At 32.3% G+C, this 16,221-nt stretch overlaps 1 protein-coding gene across 20 annotated transcripts in view; it reads left to right on the top strand.

Annotated features, from left to right (window-relative positions):
- Positions 1–16,221, top strand: part of MLLT10 (MLLT10 histone lysine methyltransferase DOT1L cofactor) — a 249,025-nt gene that overhangs the window by 180,477 nt on the left and 52,327 nt on the right. For 11 of the 20 annotated variants that reach the window (XR_005355186.1, XM_038529836.1, XM_038529833.1 and 8 more), the window contains 3 exons: positions 2,955–3,524; positions 10,436–10,480; positions 11,335–11,367. The exons of 1 other annotated variant lie outside the window; for it this stretch is intronic. Coding sequence is in view for 18 of the 19 variants with exons in the window: in XM_038529836.1 (XP_038385764.1) it covers positions 2,955–3,524; positions 10,436–10,480; positions 11,335–11,367 (648 nt within the window). In the remaining variant the exon portion in view is untranslated. The remainder of the gene's footprint in view (positions 1–2,954; positions 3,525–10,435; positions 10,481–11,334; positions 11,368–16,221) is intronic. 8 more of the 20 variants (XM_038529832.1, XM_038529835.1, XM_038529847.1 and 5 more) reach the window with 4 other exon arrangements.

The following is a 16,221-nucleotide window of genomic DNA, read 5'->3' as shown; positions in this document are numbered from 1 at the left end:
GTAAGATTACCTGAAGATTAGTGTTCCTTGTTAAAATGTTTCTGGGACCTTTTATGTTATGACATGTGCCTCCAAAGCTGAACTGTAATTTTAATGTTTAAATAGATGTGGAATAAAGTTTAAGTTTGGGGAGAAAAAACAATAAAAGCTGTAGTTTCCTTTCTGCTTTATAGAACAGTCTTTCTTTTTAATAAATTATTTACCTTTCCTAATTAAACACTAAAACAGTTAATGCATATATTCTTAGTAAGTAAACAAGTAGTAGGTAATTTGTAGGGAATATAAATAGTTCTCAGTAAATAATAGTTGTTGATTATTAATACATGTATTATAAAGCTTGAAGTTTAAAGTAGGATTGTGATAAACTTACATATCTTTTGTAAGGCTACTCATGATGACCATTTAATTTTGAATTTCAGTTTAACAACAAATTGTTTTTCACTATAAGTATTTTCCAAATAAATGCATGGGACATATTTATACTGAAAAAGTAATCTATTGTTTAACTAAAATTTAAAGTTACATTAACTGGGTATGCTGATTTTATATGGCAACCCTATTTTATGGAGAATAGAATAACTCAGCGAATTTATAATCTATTAGCCCTGTGTTCTAGGTTTTTACTTTGTCTTTTTAACTTGAACACGAATATTTTGAGAAATGTAAATGTTAAAGACTCTTGGATATAAATATATTAGTAAAGTATACAATAAATGCCTCCTTCCCCATTTTTTTTGCCCCCTAGGAATAAATGAGGGGGATAACTTTTTTTTTTTCCTTTAAGCTTTTGCTGATAATAAAAATTTGAATATGTAGAGAGATTTTGTCGTTTGCTAATCTCTTACTAAAAAGTTTATTTGTGTATTTTAAACTAGGTTATTTTGGGCTTCAAGATTTTTAAGTCCTAGACTTTCTTATTTTTATAAAAAAAATTACAAAGAATTAGGCAAGTAATAAGAAATAAAATGCCAACCAAATTCGCTGTTTTATTTTAATAAATCTACCCTTATATTTGTTATTTTTATGCCACTGTGGAAAATTAATAGTAAAACCGTAATTATTTTTAATATAACTTTATTTGCATTTTGAATATTAGCAGAATTCAGTCATCTCTTTCTATAATCAAGATCTTATTTTCCACTGTTAAAATTGCATTTTTCAATTTTTAATCTTTGAAGTACTAATCTATTTAGAAAAGAAATCCCTCATTTTTTGACATTCACAACATTGAATTGTCTTTTCCTGCCTCTGTTGAGACATGGTATAGAATGTGTTATGTTTTCATATCTGAGATAATACTCTAAAAAAGTTTTAAAAGTTGAAATTTAAAGGTAGGATGTTTAAGATGCTTGATTTTATTTTTTTCATTGCAGGCAGTATGTGAATTTTAGAAAATATATGTTTAAAGTATTGCATATACTAAATGTTTGAAAGTATTTGCTACACTGTAGAGAGCTTTTAACACCAGCTGTAAAAACAAAAATGTGTGGAAAAAAGACAGATGGTGACAGATTAGAAAGGATAATAAAGAACTTCTTTATAGTTGCTAATTAAGTGGCAAATTACAGTTATCCTTAAATGATTGATGTAACGTAAATGGGTTCTTAATATGTATGTTTTTCTGTATAGACGTAACTTGAAAATGCTCATATAGGTACAAATAATTTTGTAAATGAATAAAATGGATATTCTCTTCAAAGAGTTAAATTTTAGATCTATTAATATTCTTGCATAATTAGCCATTTCAGAAAAGCTTAAAATTTAAAATTCAAAACCTTGAGACTTTAGTTAAAAAAAAAAATCTTTCTTGTGTGTGAGGAAAAACTACTGTTGTAAATATTTAGGTGGATTTATGTGTGGTTACTTTTGAATGTGCTCTGCAGTAAAATTTAACCCTTAGCTTGGAATTTCCCTTCCATTCCGATGAAACACTTTATTTTGAGCTTTGGTTTTTAAATATATTAGTTAAAATATGATACAGTTTGAGTTTTATGAAGCATAATAGATGTGTGGTCAAAACTGAGTCTAAACACTTGTCACTTCATTTGGCGAGCATGAAGAGACGGTTTGGTGAATTGGGATGGTGGACCAATCTATTGTTGTTTCGTCCCAGCCATCTTATTTTTCTACCAAGTAGATAACAACCTTTAAATCTCATAATGACATAGTGGGCTACTAATGTTCTTTAAAGGTGAGGAGACAATAAGCAGTTGTGAATGAGATCATGAAGTGCCTCTCCTATGATTTTACTTTCATAAAAGCAATAGAAGAATGTTAGTGGCTGGTTTCTTTATGCAGCTCCATAGGAGAATGTTAGGTATATAGATTAGGTTCCATGTAAACATTATTATTTTATTAAATCCATATTTTGGTAGGATAGATTTAACTGAGTAAGTCATATTCATTAACATTATCTTGAAGTTAAAACTCGGAACTTAAAACCTAAGCAACATCTTTTGGTTCTGGGTGTGTGTTGGGAACATTTAAATCAAATCTTCAGTAATTGAAAAAGAGGAAGTTCTCCCAGCTATTTAGAATACAGTAGTAATCTTGTTAAACTCTCTTGAGACTTTGCTGTTCCTCAGTCCTTCCTCAAGCATACACAGGTATTTTGGGGAACATTGAGGAATGTTGTCATAGTAAAGGTAGGTTAAATAAAGCACATCTGACCTCTTGGTCATTGTAGAACTAATAGCTGACAGCTCAAGAGTTAATATGCAGTTTAATAGCTGTGAAATGACAAATATTTTTTAAAGATAATTTTATAGATCAACTTGATTTCAATAATAACCTTTTAAAAATTCTGTTACATAGTGATGTCCTAAGTTTTATAGTTAGTTTTTTTTTCTCCATCTCTTTTTGATGATTGTATCATTTCTACTGCTCGTGGGAACTTTTGCATCCAATTCTTTTCTTTTCCTACCCCCCCCTCCCTTTTTTTTATTTTACTACAGGCAGTTTTTCAGGAACTCCAGGCAGTGTAAAATCATCTTCGGGAAGTTCAGTACAGTCTCCCCAGGATTTCTTGAGCTTTACAGACTCAGATCTGCGTAATGACAGTTATACTCACTCCCAACAGTCATCATCAACCAAAGATGTACATAAAGGAGAGTCTGGAAGCCAGGAAGGGGGGGTAAATAGTTTTAGTTCCATAATGGGTCTCCCTTCGACCTCAGCTGTTATTTCACAGCCTAAAAGCTTTGAAAATTCACCTGGAGATTTGGGTAATTCCAGCCTTCCAACAGCAGGATATAAGCGGGCTCAAACTTCTGGCATAGAAGAAGAAACTGTAAAGGAAAAGAAAAGAAAAGGAAATAAACAAAGTAAGCATGGGCCTGGTAGACCTAAAGGAAACAAAAATCAAGAGAATGTTTCTCATCTCTCAGTTTCTTCTGCTTCACCAACATCATCTGTAGCATCAGCTGCAGGAAGTGTAACAAGCTCTAGTCTTCAGAAATCTCCTACATTGCTCAGGAATGGAAGTTTACAAAGTCTTAGTGTTGGCTCATCTCCAGTTGGTTCAGGTAGGGATTTGCCCATTTTTTCTTACTTATTCTCACCACCACCACCACCCTTCCTTTACCCTAAAAGGGAAATTCATTTTAAACTATTGTTATGTTGATAATGTTGAGTTGCTAAATGACATTTCCTTGTCTCAATGGAAGAAATGTGTTAAGATCTCAGAAAGATGATTCGGTATTTGGACAAGATGTTTGGCACTAATCTGATCATTTAACTAAATATAGGCTAAGTGGTTTATTGGTCATTCATTTCTTATGGAATACCTGGAATTAATTTTCCATTTTTATTTTTGATTTGTCCATACAGGATTTTAAACCCAACTCAGAAATCACAATTGAGGCGTGAGTTTTGCATAGCTTTGCACTTTGTTTTTGATTGGTGCTTGTTTTTTGAGCTTTCATTCTCTAAAGTTTAATTAGTCAACGTTTTCTTAATACTTCCTCACACAAATTCTACTTGAATTACTTCATCTGGAATAGTTTTCAATCAGTGATAAAATGATTTAAATATATGGACTTAATAGTCATATTTTATTTCAGAAGATACCTGAATGATTTATATTCATTTCATTTTCAAGTATGTTTAACAGTTTTTTACCATTATCTTTATTATAGTAGGGATGAATTTATATATGTTGTTATTCACATCATTGGGATGCTTCTTTAACCCATACTTTATATTATGAATATTGTCAATTCTTAAACTTTTGAAGTTGCATGTTTTTAGACAAAAACTACAGTTTAGATATTGGCTGAATGTCAACATTTGTCCTTTAAATTGATCTTGAATTTGAGATAAATGATTTTAAATAAGTGTTGTAAACTTCACCCATTTTGATTTTAGATTTCCTGATTGTAGAAATGATGAGATTTTGGCTAAAATAAACTATTACAGATTTTATCAGTTCTGCTAGTTTGTGGAGAGGATAGGTAGGAAATGATACGGAAATAAAATAAACACAACTTAAATGAAGAATGTTCATGTGTATTTTATAAATACAGACTTTTGGGTGTTTTTATAGTTATGCAGACATTAATTTCAGGAGGTAATCATAAATATTATTCCAAGGGAGAAAAGAGCATATGTAAAGGTCAGATGTGAAAATTATTAACCATAGCTATCATTTATGCCAGGGTCTGTTAATGCTTTATATTTATTATCCTGTTTAATCCCCACACCAGTTTTATGAAGTAAGGGCTATTTATTCCCCCTTTTTACAGCTGATAAAACTTGAGCCTTAGGTAAAATAAGCTGCCTAAGATCACAGCCAGGGATTTCTTTCTCTTTTTTTTTTTTTCTAGCTAGCTTCAGTGCCATGTTGGACCTGTTGATAAGTTGTTTATTTGCTTGTTTTTGAGAAATGGGTGGAAACTGTGACAAGATTCTTTTATTAAAAGTGTTAAGGGATGAGTTTAGACTAGACCATGATTTCTCAGTCTTGGCACTATTGACATTTTGGTTGGGATGTTGTGCAATCCTGTCCTGTGCATTGTAGGACATTTATCAAGATTTCCAGCCTCTACTCACTAGATGCCAGAAGCACCCAAAATTCCATTTCACTCCACAATGGTGGTGACAAAAACTGTTGGGGGTGACAAAAACTGTGTGCAAAATCACAACCATTGTTTTAGAGGGAGAGTAATACAAACTGTAATGAGAAATGAATCCACTTAAAAAAATGTAAAACACATTGTACACTTGGATATACATTTTATATATATTCATCTGTTTTCTTTTAGGCCAGAAGGATTTAGCAACTAGCCCTAGCCACTAGTCACAAAAACTAAATTTAGACAAATTTACTCAGAAAAAAATGAGTTCATACTCATTTTTAGCAAGAGACACAGTAATCAGATAACTTACTGAGAAAATGAAGCCTGAATTTGCTTTTGTGAAGAGTTTCTCACTGATTTCCTACACATAGAAGCATAGTCTGAAAATAACTGAATTTCAGAAATTCTGTTTGGTTGCTATTTGAAATACACATCCTCAAATTAATGAAATTAAAATTTTGATTTACATCTGTGAAAAGATTTTTCCTGCCTGTTACAGATTTAGGGAGATTTTAAGCATGGGAAATAGTGTTCTTTTCACAATTATTACTTTCAGAGGGCAGTTTTTGTGGTACATCTATGGAAGAAAAGCATGAATTTGTATCCCTTGTACCTCCTCATTAGCTAAATCAATCAATCAATTAATTAATTTTTAAATATTTTATTCACCCATTCATGAGAGACAGAGAGAGAGAGAGAGAGAGAGAGAGAGAGGCAGAGACACAGGCTCCATGCAGACACACAGCCCGGTGCAGGACTCCACCCTGGGACTCCAGTATAACGCCCTGAGCGGAAGGCAGGTGCTAAACTGCTGATCCACCCAGGGATCAGCTAAAGAAATTTAGAGAAAAACTCATAATAATATTATTTTGTGGAAGTAAATGACTTCAATTTAGACTTCCTAGGCTTTTTTCCCCTTAAAAGTAGGTTTAAAAATAACTGAAAATCTTATATTTTGTTAAAGCCATAATTATGCATAAGATTAGTTACTTAAAAAACTATTTGAGATAATACATTCTTTAATTTTATACATCTTAATAAAAGTTTTATGACTAGATCAGAGCGCACCCTTATTGATAAACTTAGTACTAAAAAATCTATACTTAGAAGAAACTGGCTAAATGCCATGGGTTTTTAGGAATTATGCCTTCTTACTCATTAGTTAGGAATTGCTAACTGCTGTTGAAACATAGTAAGTACTACAACTGTCTTAAGCACTTGAAAAGCATTGGATATTTATTACTCATTGTACAGATGAAGAAACAGAGATAGAATTCTCACTGCTCTAAGTGGTGGAACAATGCATTTTCTTTGATTCCAGAGACCTTCAATTATAAAATTCAAGGGGTGTTTGCTGATGAAGGTCTACAACCACAATGTATGTCAGTCATTCTTTAAGCAATGGGATCAGTGAGAAAATGTGAACCAATAATTTCACTTGCAGCAGTAGTATCTCCTATTAGTATGAAAATGCTGTTTTCTTTCAACTGATTTTAGTCATAAAACCAGGAAACTTTCTTCCCACATAAATAAGTAGGATGAAGAAATGTATGCTAGGTACTGCCATCAAGAATTGTCTTTGCATGATGCCCTTTTCCAAAGATTGTTTGCTTTCATGACAGGTTGGTTAATTTAGTAAGATGAAGGTGACCTTTGTAAGCACTTGTTGGCTATGATGTTAGACTACAACTAATGTACTATACTATATAATTCTAGCTTCATGGGGCTAGGGGCTGTGTGTGTGTGTCATGTTCATCATTGTCTCCTCACTGCCAGCACAGTGCTTTGTATATAATAAATGCCAAACATCTTTCTTCTAAAACAAATGAATATTTTAGTAATCACTGAGAGCATATCATGTAGTTCATAATATCCTGTGTGATTTTTATATTTCCAAATGTTTACAGCCAGATTGCAAGTGAAATTATTTGTGAAACTTTTTGTGTAGTATTACAGAGCAGTTAAAGATGTGTTAATTAAGTTGGAAAAGATCATGGAGAAGTTGGAATTTGAATTATACTTTGGAGTAGGCAGAAAAAGGCCAACAATATTATCAAAAAAGAAAGTAAGGTTATAGTTGAGGGATAAAACTAGTAGGGAAATCTGATATACAGGATAATTGAAGATAATGTTGATTAAGTAGTGCAATGGGTTTATAGAAAGTTGAATGTCAGGCTGAAGAAATCAGACTTACAGGCAACTTGTCTTTGAATAAGCATCCTGTACTTGATTCTGGCAACTTAGTATTAAAAGAATTTCATCAATGGAAAAAAACATGTTACTTCCATCAGCTTGCAGTAATGGTAATATCTTATATTTGAGAGCTCCTAACAGTTTCTAAAGAACTCTTAATGACTATCTTACTTGTTCCTATAAACAACCTTGTGAAATAGGCAGGACAATTACTATTACTGTTGTTGTAATTTCTCCAGTTTTACCACAACTAGGATATACAGTACAAGTAAAATCAGGTCCTTATGATGTGATTGCCTTAAAATTGTTAGAAGCATCAACTTACAGTAATCAAAATTCTGTCATGACATATTCAAATTATAATAGCATGTATGTAGAAGATACCCTAGGAATCTCAGATCCTGTCACAATAGAAACCCAGAAAAATCTATAAACCCTTGTCTGATCAAGGGTTTGGATTTTAAGATTTTTACTGTAATAGGTTGAAGTACATCCCGGTAAGTGATATACTGTTACAGTGACTTGTACAAAATGGGAAATCAGTGTGTTGTTTTAAGTGGCTACTAAAAATTATAAATTTCGGTGTATAAATTATGTTAAGCTTTTTTTTTTTTTTAAAGATTTTTTAATTTATTCATGAGACATAGAGAGAAGAGAGAGGCAGAGACACAGGCAGAGGGAGAAGCAGGTTCCATGCAGGGAGCTCGATGTGGGACTCAATCCCGGGTCTCCAGGATCACACCTTGGGCCAAAGGCGGCACTAAACCACTGAGCCCCCGGGCTGCCTCATGTTAAGCTTTTAATTGAATTCTTTCCTATGTATTCTTTTGAGATCTTAAACAAGTAGGACTTCTGAAACATTGAGAATTAGTACAGCATTTGGAAGAGTTGACATACTGTATTTGTCCTTTTCCTTTTTCCTATTTATCTCAACCCCACATTATAAGAATTTATGATTTACTAAAGTGAAAGTTGATGAAGATTTTTTTTCTTCATAAAAATCAATATCTTGTTATTTTCTCTGAGAAAAATCTGGTATTCCTTAAATGATAGTTAGCATTTACTTATTTTCTTTGAGTGTAATATGTCCTTTTGAAGTTTCTCTGTTTTTAAAAATCTTATTAGCCTCTAATTCTTTAATATAATGCTAATATACTTGAAATCTGTTTCAGTGATGGAATTCTTTAGTGGTGATAAATGCTATAAAAGGAGATTCTGGGGAGGTAGTTATTTGATTCTGACCCTAAGTATTTAGTTATAAGTCTTAAAGATTTCATGGTGATGAATTATTAATATAAACAGGTCACTTCAAGAGAAGTTTGTTCTGGCTTCTACTGAAATAGAAAGGTTAATGAAGTTTAACTTGAGCTCATGTGACTATGAACAGGTTCTTATAAAATGTATCTTTATTTATGTCATATCTGCTTAGGTTAATAAAATGAAATTGAGACATCTTTCCTTGGTAAAATATTTTAATTAGGAATTGACTGATTCTGTAAAGAAATCAGGGAATCATAAAGATATAAGGATTAATCTAATAAGCTCACAAGAGTAACTAATACAGTATTGTCAACCAAGGATAGATACAGTTATTCACCATACTCTAAACCCAACTTACTCAGGTTCGTGATTTTATATAAATATTATATAAATATTGGGTCATAAATGAAATATCCTATCATATAGGATATTGGGTGCTGCTAAGACCAGAATATATCTTGCAATTTGCTTCCTCGGAAGATCCTCTGATTTTTGTTGTTTTTGATGATTTAAAAATTTGCTGGACCTATACCATAGATGTCTTTCTACAAAAGTACCAGATAAAAAGGCAGAATAGCCATATTCCAATATTTTCCCTATTGAGAAAATCCTCCTGTTACTATGAGTGTCCTTTGATTATTTTTTGTCACCATTCCAAACAGTTACCGTTTCTCTGTAATGTACCATGTCAGTCTCTTCAGTAGCCCTCACTCCCTTTTTAAAATATCACTTGAATTTGTTCATAACCATTAAGGGTGGCAGATTCTCCCACCACGTCTCAGTTTTGAATGCCATCTGGAAAGGACTTATATTAAACTGGTTTCAAGGTTTGATTCTTCAACAGTATCTAATGTAATGTTTTTTAAAAAATAATTAAAATGATTAAAAGTGAGTGCTGGCTTGCTCTGCCTTGCTTTTGTCTTTCTTACTTCAAGTCATATGGAGTGAGCCCGTGATCGGACTCAACTTCTGAGATATGCATATGGGGTAGATGTGTGAGTTATGGTTGCCTCGAAGACTCTGTTGTGCACATGGTTTCCTAAAGTCATGTTTTTGGTTAAGTAGTATCCAGAGTATTTCCAAATATTCTTCTTTCAAGAAAAATTGGACCAACAGCATTAGCCACAAAGGAATGCCTGTTCTTTCCAGGATTTGCTGGCCAGGTCCTCTGATTCACAGACTAGTTCTGATTTTATTGGTTATCTTTTCCTTTGTAATGTCATATAGAGATTTATTTTTCATTTTCTCAGCAGCTTTTGCTTTTAGCAGTGTTTTATTTCTTCATGTCATCCTCTGTTTGTTTTCCTCATTTGGGTGGAGCAAAAGAGTAAGAGTAAAGGCTTATTCATTCATTATCTTCATCAAAAATGAAAGGTACAAGAAAGTAAGCAGAGTGTAGCTTAACAAGTTTTATACTGTTATATAAGTCATAGATCTCTGCTCAGATATAAACTAAATAAGTTTTATACTTGAACAGTAATTTAATTGACCAGAATTCAGATATTTTTGATAAATTGTTCTCATCTAATGAAATAAATACATTAGTTTATCATGTTGCTAACTATGCTCCCTCTTACTACGAATCCATTTTTCATTAGACACTTGTCTCGCATATTTATTTGTTAAGCCCTTATGTCTTTTCCTTACTCTTTGAACACACACACACACACACACACACACACACACACACACTCCCATTTAAAGATTTGTGAGAATTCCATCCTGTTTGATCCCTCTACCCATCACATCCTAGGTACTAGTTTGTAATTCTATGCCTACCATTCTGTTTGCCCTTCTCAGCCAGTCTTTTAAGTGAATGTTTCCCTATTTTTCTGGCCTGTTTCTTTTTCTATCCTTGAGTCACTGGCAACTTCTTTGCTGATTTCCTTTCTCCTCCCTCCCAACAGAAATTTCCATGCAGTATCGGCATGATGGAGCTTGCCCAACAACTAGTAAGTTGTCGAACTGGGTTGGTAACCCAGGCTTTTTGACTTCTACTTCAGTATTTTTTTCTATTATATGATGCCACCCCTGAACCTCTAAATTTCAGTTTTCCAAGATATGATTGGTTTTTAATTGAATAGAATTTTTTTTCTTCTACAGAGATAACTTGCTGCTTGTCCTGTGTTCAGGATCCATATTAGTCAAATTGTGATCAAATTTTAATTATTTTTGGCTTTTTAATACGGTGTTCCATTATAGAATTGTGACTTCTGTTTCCTGTTGAAGTAATATTTTCAGAATTTGGTTGCTACTAATCTTACTGGAATGTAATTTTTCAATATTTGTATGTTGGCATTAGCTTTCTTGTTTCGATCTCTATATATGTTGAGACTATTATGCTGAAGTCTAGGAAATGAGAATGTTTGATCGGGTTAGATAATAAAATGAAGTTTTCCTTTATAATAAATATTACTGAGTGTAGAATTTGTTGAGGTAGGGTTACCTATACATAATTGCATCCTATTAATACTTTTACCAAGAAAGACATTACATAGACTATTAAATGTATTTTTAAGAGTAATTTTACATATATATTTATTACTAAGAAAGTTTGTCACCACTATGACAATACATCTGACATTTTACTTATATTTATTAGGTGATAGATTGGCAAATGAAATACAATATTTAGAAATTTATACCATGTAAAAACTGAGCCAAGCTTGAAGTTTTAATGATCCAAACAATGATACATAATCGACTTACTGAGATTTTATTATACTGTTTCAGTCTATGTGTGTGTATTTCTTTTGTGTGTTTGAGAATGATCTTAACCTGAAGTCCTTTTTTCCTTACTTAAAAGCTTTCTCAGAGTTGCTGAATGCAATACACAATGGTAAGTTTTATTAGAATCTCTCTGGTGGTTCATTTATCACAAAGGTTGCCTTTTATAGAGAACCCCGATTGAAAGCTTGCATGTTCTGTTGATAAGATGAAATCCAGCTCTGCAGTGAGTCAGTTGTTCAGCCCCTTAGTGAAAACTTTTTGTGGATTGCCTGCAGGAGGATAATAGGTCACTGTAGTTCATCAGTTTAGCTTTAATTGTCCTTTGTAAGGCAAAATGATAATAGTGTTGTTCTAACTTTATGAAAGTCTTTTTTTTCTATTTTTGTAAAAAGTTTTGTAGTTCTCTTGAGCTCTCTTTGGCAGTGCGTGCAGTTAGTAATTGGTACCTACATCAGGAATTAGCTGTTTCTTCCACAACTTCATATATGCATTTTGTTTTGGGGATTAAAAAAAATTAATGTGTTAAAAAATTAATGTGTTGAATAGTTTTATTATTTTGTTCTTATGTGTTGAATAATTTTATTATTTTGTCCCTATATTTTATATACTGAATAAATGGAAGATAGCTTTTTAAATAATGTGTAATTTGGAACTGGGTTTTTCCAGGGGAGTTGCATCTTCTGCAGAGTTGGGTTCTAAAATCAGGATATGAGACAAAAATGCTAGCTTTTTTCAGTTTTACAATATAATGAAATTTATTTTTGTAGAAATGTTTGAGTATTTCAGTTTTAAAGAACTTTCTTTAATACTTTAGTTTTCAAAAAAACTTTAAAAATTTAGTGTCTTCTTTTTTGATGGTTTTCTGTTATTAACTGACATAACTTATCTGTTTAGGATGGTTTATGTGATCTCAAAAAGTTCAGAGCTCATTTTTATTAACTTAATGAAATCTGGCATATTATGATAATGTGGTTCAGTGTAGTCGATCTGTGTTGTATTTGTATTACATTGTCGGATGTTTACAAATCTATAGCAGGCATAGACACTTGTGTTGATTTTAAGGGTGGTGGTGGGGTCAAAGTGGGAAACCTATTTTACAAATGATCATTTTATTAATGAGTACATTTATTTTTAATTCTTGCTTCCTGTGTAGCCTGAATTGCAGAGTCTCAGATAATCAGTTTTCCAGATAATGTGGAGCTCTTGAACTTTAGGTATTTAGAGTATTTAGAGGAAAAGGGATTTGAAGCATTCTTGAAAATAAACTAAATATGTTACCATTCTTTGGTAGGGAAATATAAAAACAGAAGAGGTTTTTACATCTTTTTCAGTTTGCATAGTTAAATTTTACTCTTTAATTTTGGAGTATTAGAATTTAGAGACATGCTGAAAGTTTGAACAAAGCATATACTTGGAATAAAAGGAAAGTAGATAGTGGAGGGAGCAATTATAAATGAATTGCTATATAAATCCTGTACCATTATTAGCTGGCAAAGTACTGGATTGTGTCAATTTAATGGGACAGTTGTCATTTTTTCTGTATGGGTAAATTAAATGTCATTGGATTAATACAGTGAACACAGATTTTCTTTAATATTTGTGTTTTACGGGATTGGGAGAAAACACTAGAGTAGTGTACTTGTGTATACAGTAGATACTTGTGTGTTCTTAGTAACATAACCTATAAAAATGAAATAAATAATGGACTTTTTATATTTTATATTATATTTAGAAGTTTGTACCTTTTGATCTCCTTCACCCATTTTGCCTCCTCTCACCTTTTCCCAGGAAGCCACCAGACCAGTCTGTTCTCTATATTCATGAGCTTGGAAGTATTTTTTTTTTTATTTTTTATTTTTTTTATTATTTTTTTTTTAATTTTAGATTCCATGGATGAGATTATATGGTATTTATCTTTTTCTTTTCTGTCTGACATTTCATTTAGCATAATACCCTCAAGGTCCATTCATGTCACAAATGACAAGATTTTGTTCATTTTTATAGCTGAATAATATTCTATTGTATGCATATATAACATATTGTATTTTTTAAAGATTTATTTATTTATTTATTTATTTATTTATTTATTCATGGTATTTTAATTATCATTCACCCATTGATAGCCATTGAAAGGTTATTTCCGTGTGTTGGCTATAGTCAGTAATGCTGTAATGAACATATGTGCATATTTTCCCAAGTTAGTATTTTCATTTTCTTTAGATAAATACCCAGAAGTGGAATTGCTGGATCATATGGTAGTTCAACTTTTAATTTTTTGAGGAACATCTAGACTTTTCTTTCTTTCTTTTTTTTTTAAGATTTTATTTATTTATTCATTCATTCATGAAAGACACATAGAGAAGCAGAGACACAGGCAGAGGGAGAAGCAGGCTCCATGCAGGAGCCTGATGTGGGACTCGATCTCGGGACTCCAGGGTCACGCCCTAGGCTAAAGGCAGGCGCTAAACCTCTGAGCCACCCAATGATTCCCCACATCTGGACTTTTCCATAGTGACTGTACCATTTTACATTCCCACTAGGACCACACAAAAGTTCCCTTTTCTCCACATCCTGGCCAACACTTAACTGTTTCTTGACTTTTTGATAATAGCTATTCTAACAGATGTGAGGTAATATCTCAGTGTGGTTTTGATGTTGGTCATCTGTATGTCTTCTTTGGAAAAATATCCATTCCGGTCCTCTACGTATTTTTTAATCAGATTGTTTGGAGTTTTTTCTTGCTATTGGGTTATGTGAGCTTTTTAAAATTTTTAAACGACTTTATTTATTTGCAAGAACAGATGAAAGCATTAAAAAAAAAGAAAGAAAGAAAGCATTAGTGAGGCAGGGAGGTGCAGAAGGAGAAGCAGATTACCCCTGAGCAGGGAGCCTGATTCAAGGTTCAATCCCAAGACTTCAGTCATGACCTGAGTGGAAAGAAGACACTTAACCAACTGAGCCACCTAGGAGCCTCAAGTTATATGAGGTTTTAAAATGTATTTTGGATATTAATGTCTTATCAGATACATAATTGGTAAATATTTCCTCCCACTCAGTGCATTGCCTTTTTATTTGGTGATGGTTTACATTTTTTTATTATTTACTTATTTACTATTTTCTTATGTAATACCTATTAGTTTGGTATACTTGTATTTTTTGTTTGGGTTGTTTTATTTTTGTTTGGGGTTTTTTTGTTTGTTTTGGTCTTGGTTTGGTTTGGTTTGGTTTGGTTTTGGTTAATTCCAAAATATCGTGACTGATGTCAGGGAGCTTACTGCCTATGTTTTCTTCTAGTTTTATGGTCTACATTTTTCAAGTCTTCAATTTTGAGTTAATTTTTATGTACAGTGTAAGGCAGTGGTCCAGTTTCATTCTTTTGTATGTAGTTGTTCAGTTTTCCTAACACCATTTATTGAAAAGACTGTCCTGTGTATATTCTTGGCTCTTGTAAACAAATTGACCCTATATGCATGTTTTTTTAATTTACCCATACAGAAAAAATGACAACTGTCCCATTAAATTGACACAATCCAGTACTTTGCCAGCTAATAATGGTACAGGATTTATATAGCAATTCATTTATAATTGCTCCCTCCACTATCTACTTTCCTTTTATTCCAAGTATATGCTAGAAATTCGGTAAGGAAGCATCAGCCTTAAACAACATAATAGACTGGATGGACTTGAACAGATAATTTATAGAACATTCCATTAAAAAAAAAAAAGTATACATTCTTCTCAAGTGAACATGAAACATCCAAGATAGATCATATGTTAGGCCATTAAACAAATCTTAATAAATTTAAGAAGATTAAAATTATATCACATCTTTTCTGACCACAATGATATGAAACTAGAAGTTAATTATAGGAAGAAAACTGGAAAATTCATAATTATGTCAATATTGAACAGCATTGGTACTGAATAGTTAATGGGTCAAAGAAAAAATCAAAAGAGAAATAAAGATAGCTTGAGATAAAAATGAATATGTAATACACCAAGATTTATTGGATGCAGGAAAAACGGTTTTAAGAGGAAAGTTCATAGCAGTTCATGCCTACCTCAGGAAACAAGAAAAATCTCAATGTAACTTTACTCCTCAAGAAACTAGAAAAAAAAAAAAAAAAGAAAAAACGAAGTCCAGAGTTGGTAGAAGGAGGGGAATAACAAAAGATTAGAACAATTAATTAGAAGACTTTGTTATTCTAAGTGAAGAGTGGTCAGTATAGATCAATGAAACTAAGACCTGCTTCTTTGAAAAGATAAACAAAAATTGACAAACCTTTAGACTCACCAAGAGAAGAGGACTCAAGGAAGAAATGGAAGAGGAAATTATAACTGATAATGTATAAATACAGAGGATCATAAGAGAGTACTGTGAACAAATACATATTCTAACAAAACAGACAACCTGAAGAAATGGGTGAATCCTAGAAACATACGTGAATCATGATGAAATGAAAAATCTGAACAGACTGATAACTGTAATGAAATTGAATGAAATTGAATCAGTAATCAGAAACCTCCCAACAAACAGAAGTTCCAGGGGCAGGTGGCTTCACAGGTAAATTCTACCAGACATTCAAAGTAGAGTTAATATCAGTCCTTCTCAAACTCTTCCAAAAATCAGAAGTGGGAAAACTCTTCCAAACACATTTTACTAGTTCAGCATTACCCTGATGCCAGAACCAGATGAGGACACCACAAAAAGGAAATTATAGTGGGGTATCCTCTTGATAAGCATAGATGCAAGAATCCTCAAGAAAATATTAGCAAAATAAATTCAGTAATATTAAAAGTGTCATGTATCCTTGATCAAATGGGATTTATTCCAGGGATACAAGGATGGTTCAATATCTGCAAGTCAGTCAATGTGAGATATACCACAATTGCAAAATGAAGGATAAAAATTACATGATTATCTCAGTAGATAAAAATTACTTAAAAAGTTCAGTTTTATGAT

The sequence above is a fragment of the Canis lupus genome, chromosome 2, assembly GCF_011100685.1.
Source record: "Canis lupus familiaris isolate Mischka breed German Shepherd chromosome 2, alternate assembly UU_Cfam_GSD_1.0, whole genome shotgun sequence".
NCBI lineage: Eukaryota > Metazoa > Chordata > Mammalia > Carnivora > Canidae > Canis > Canis lupus.
Note: the sequence above shows the minus strand (reverse complement) of the source record. Positions and strands in the feature narration are given on the sequence as shown.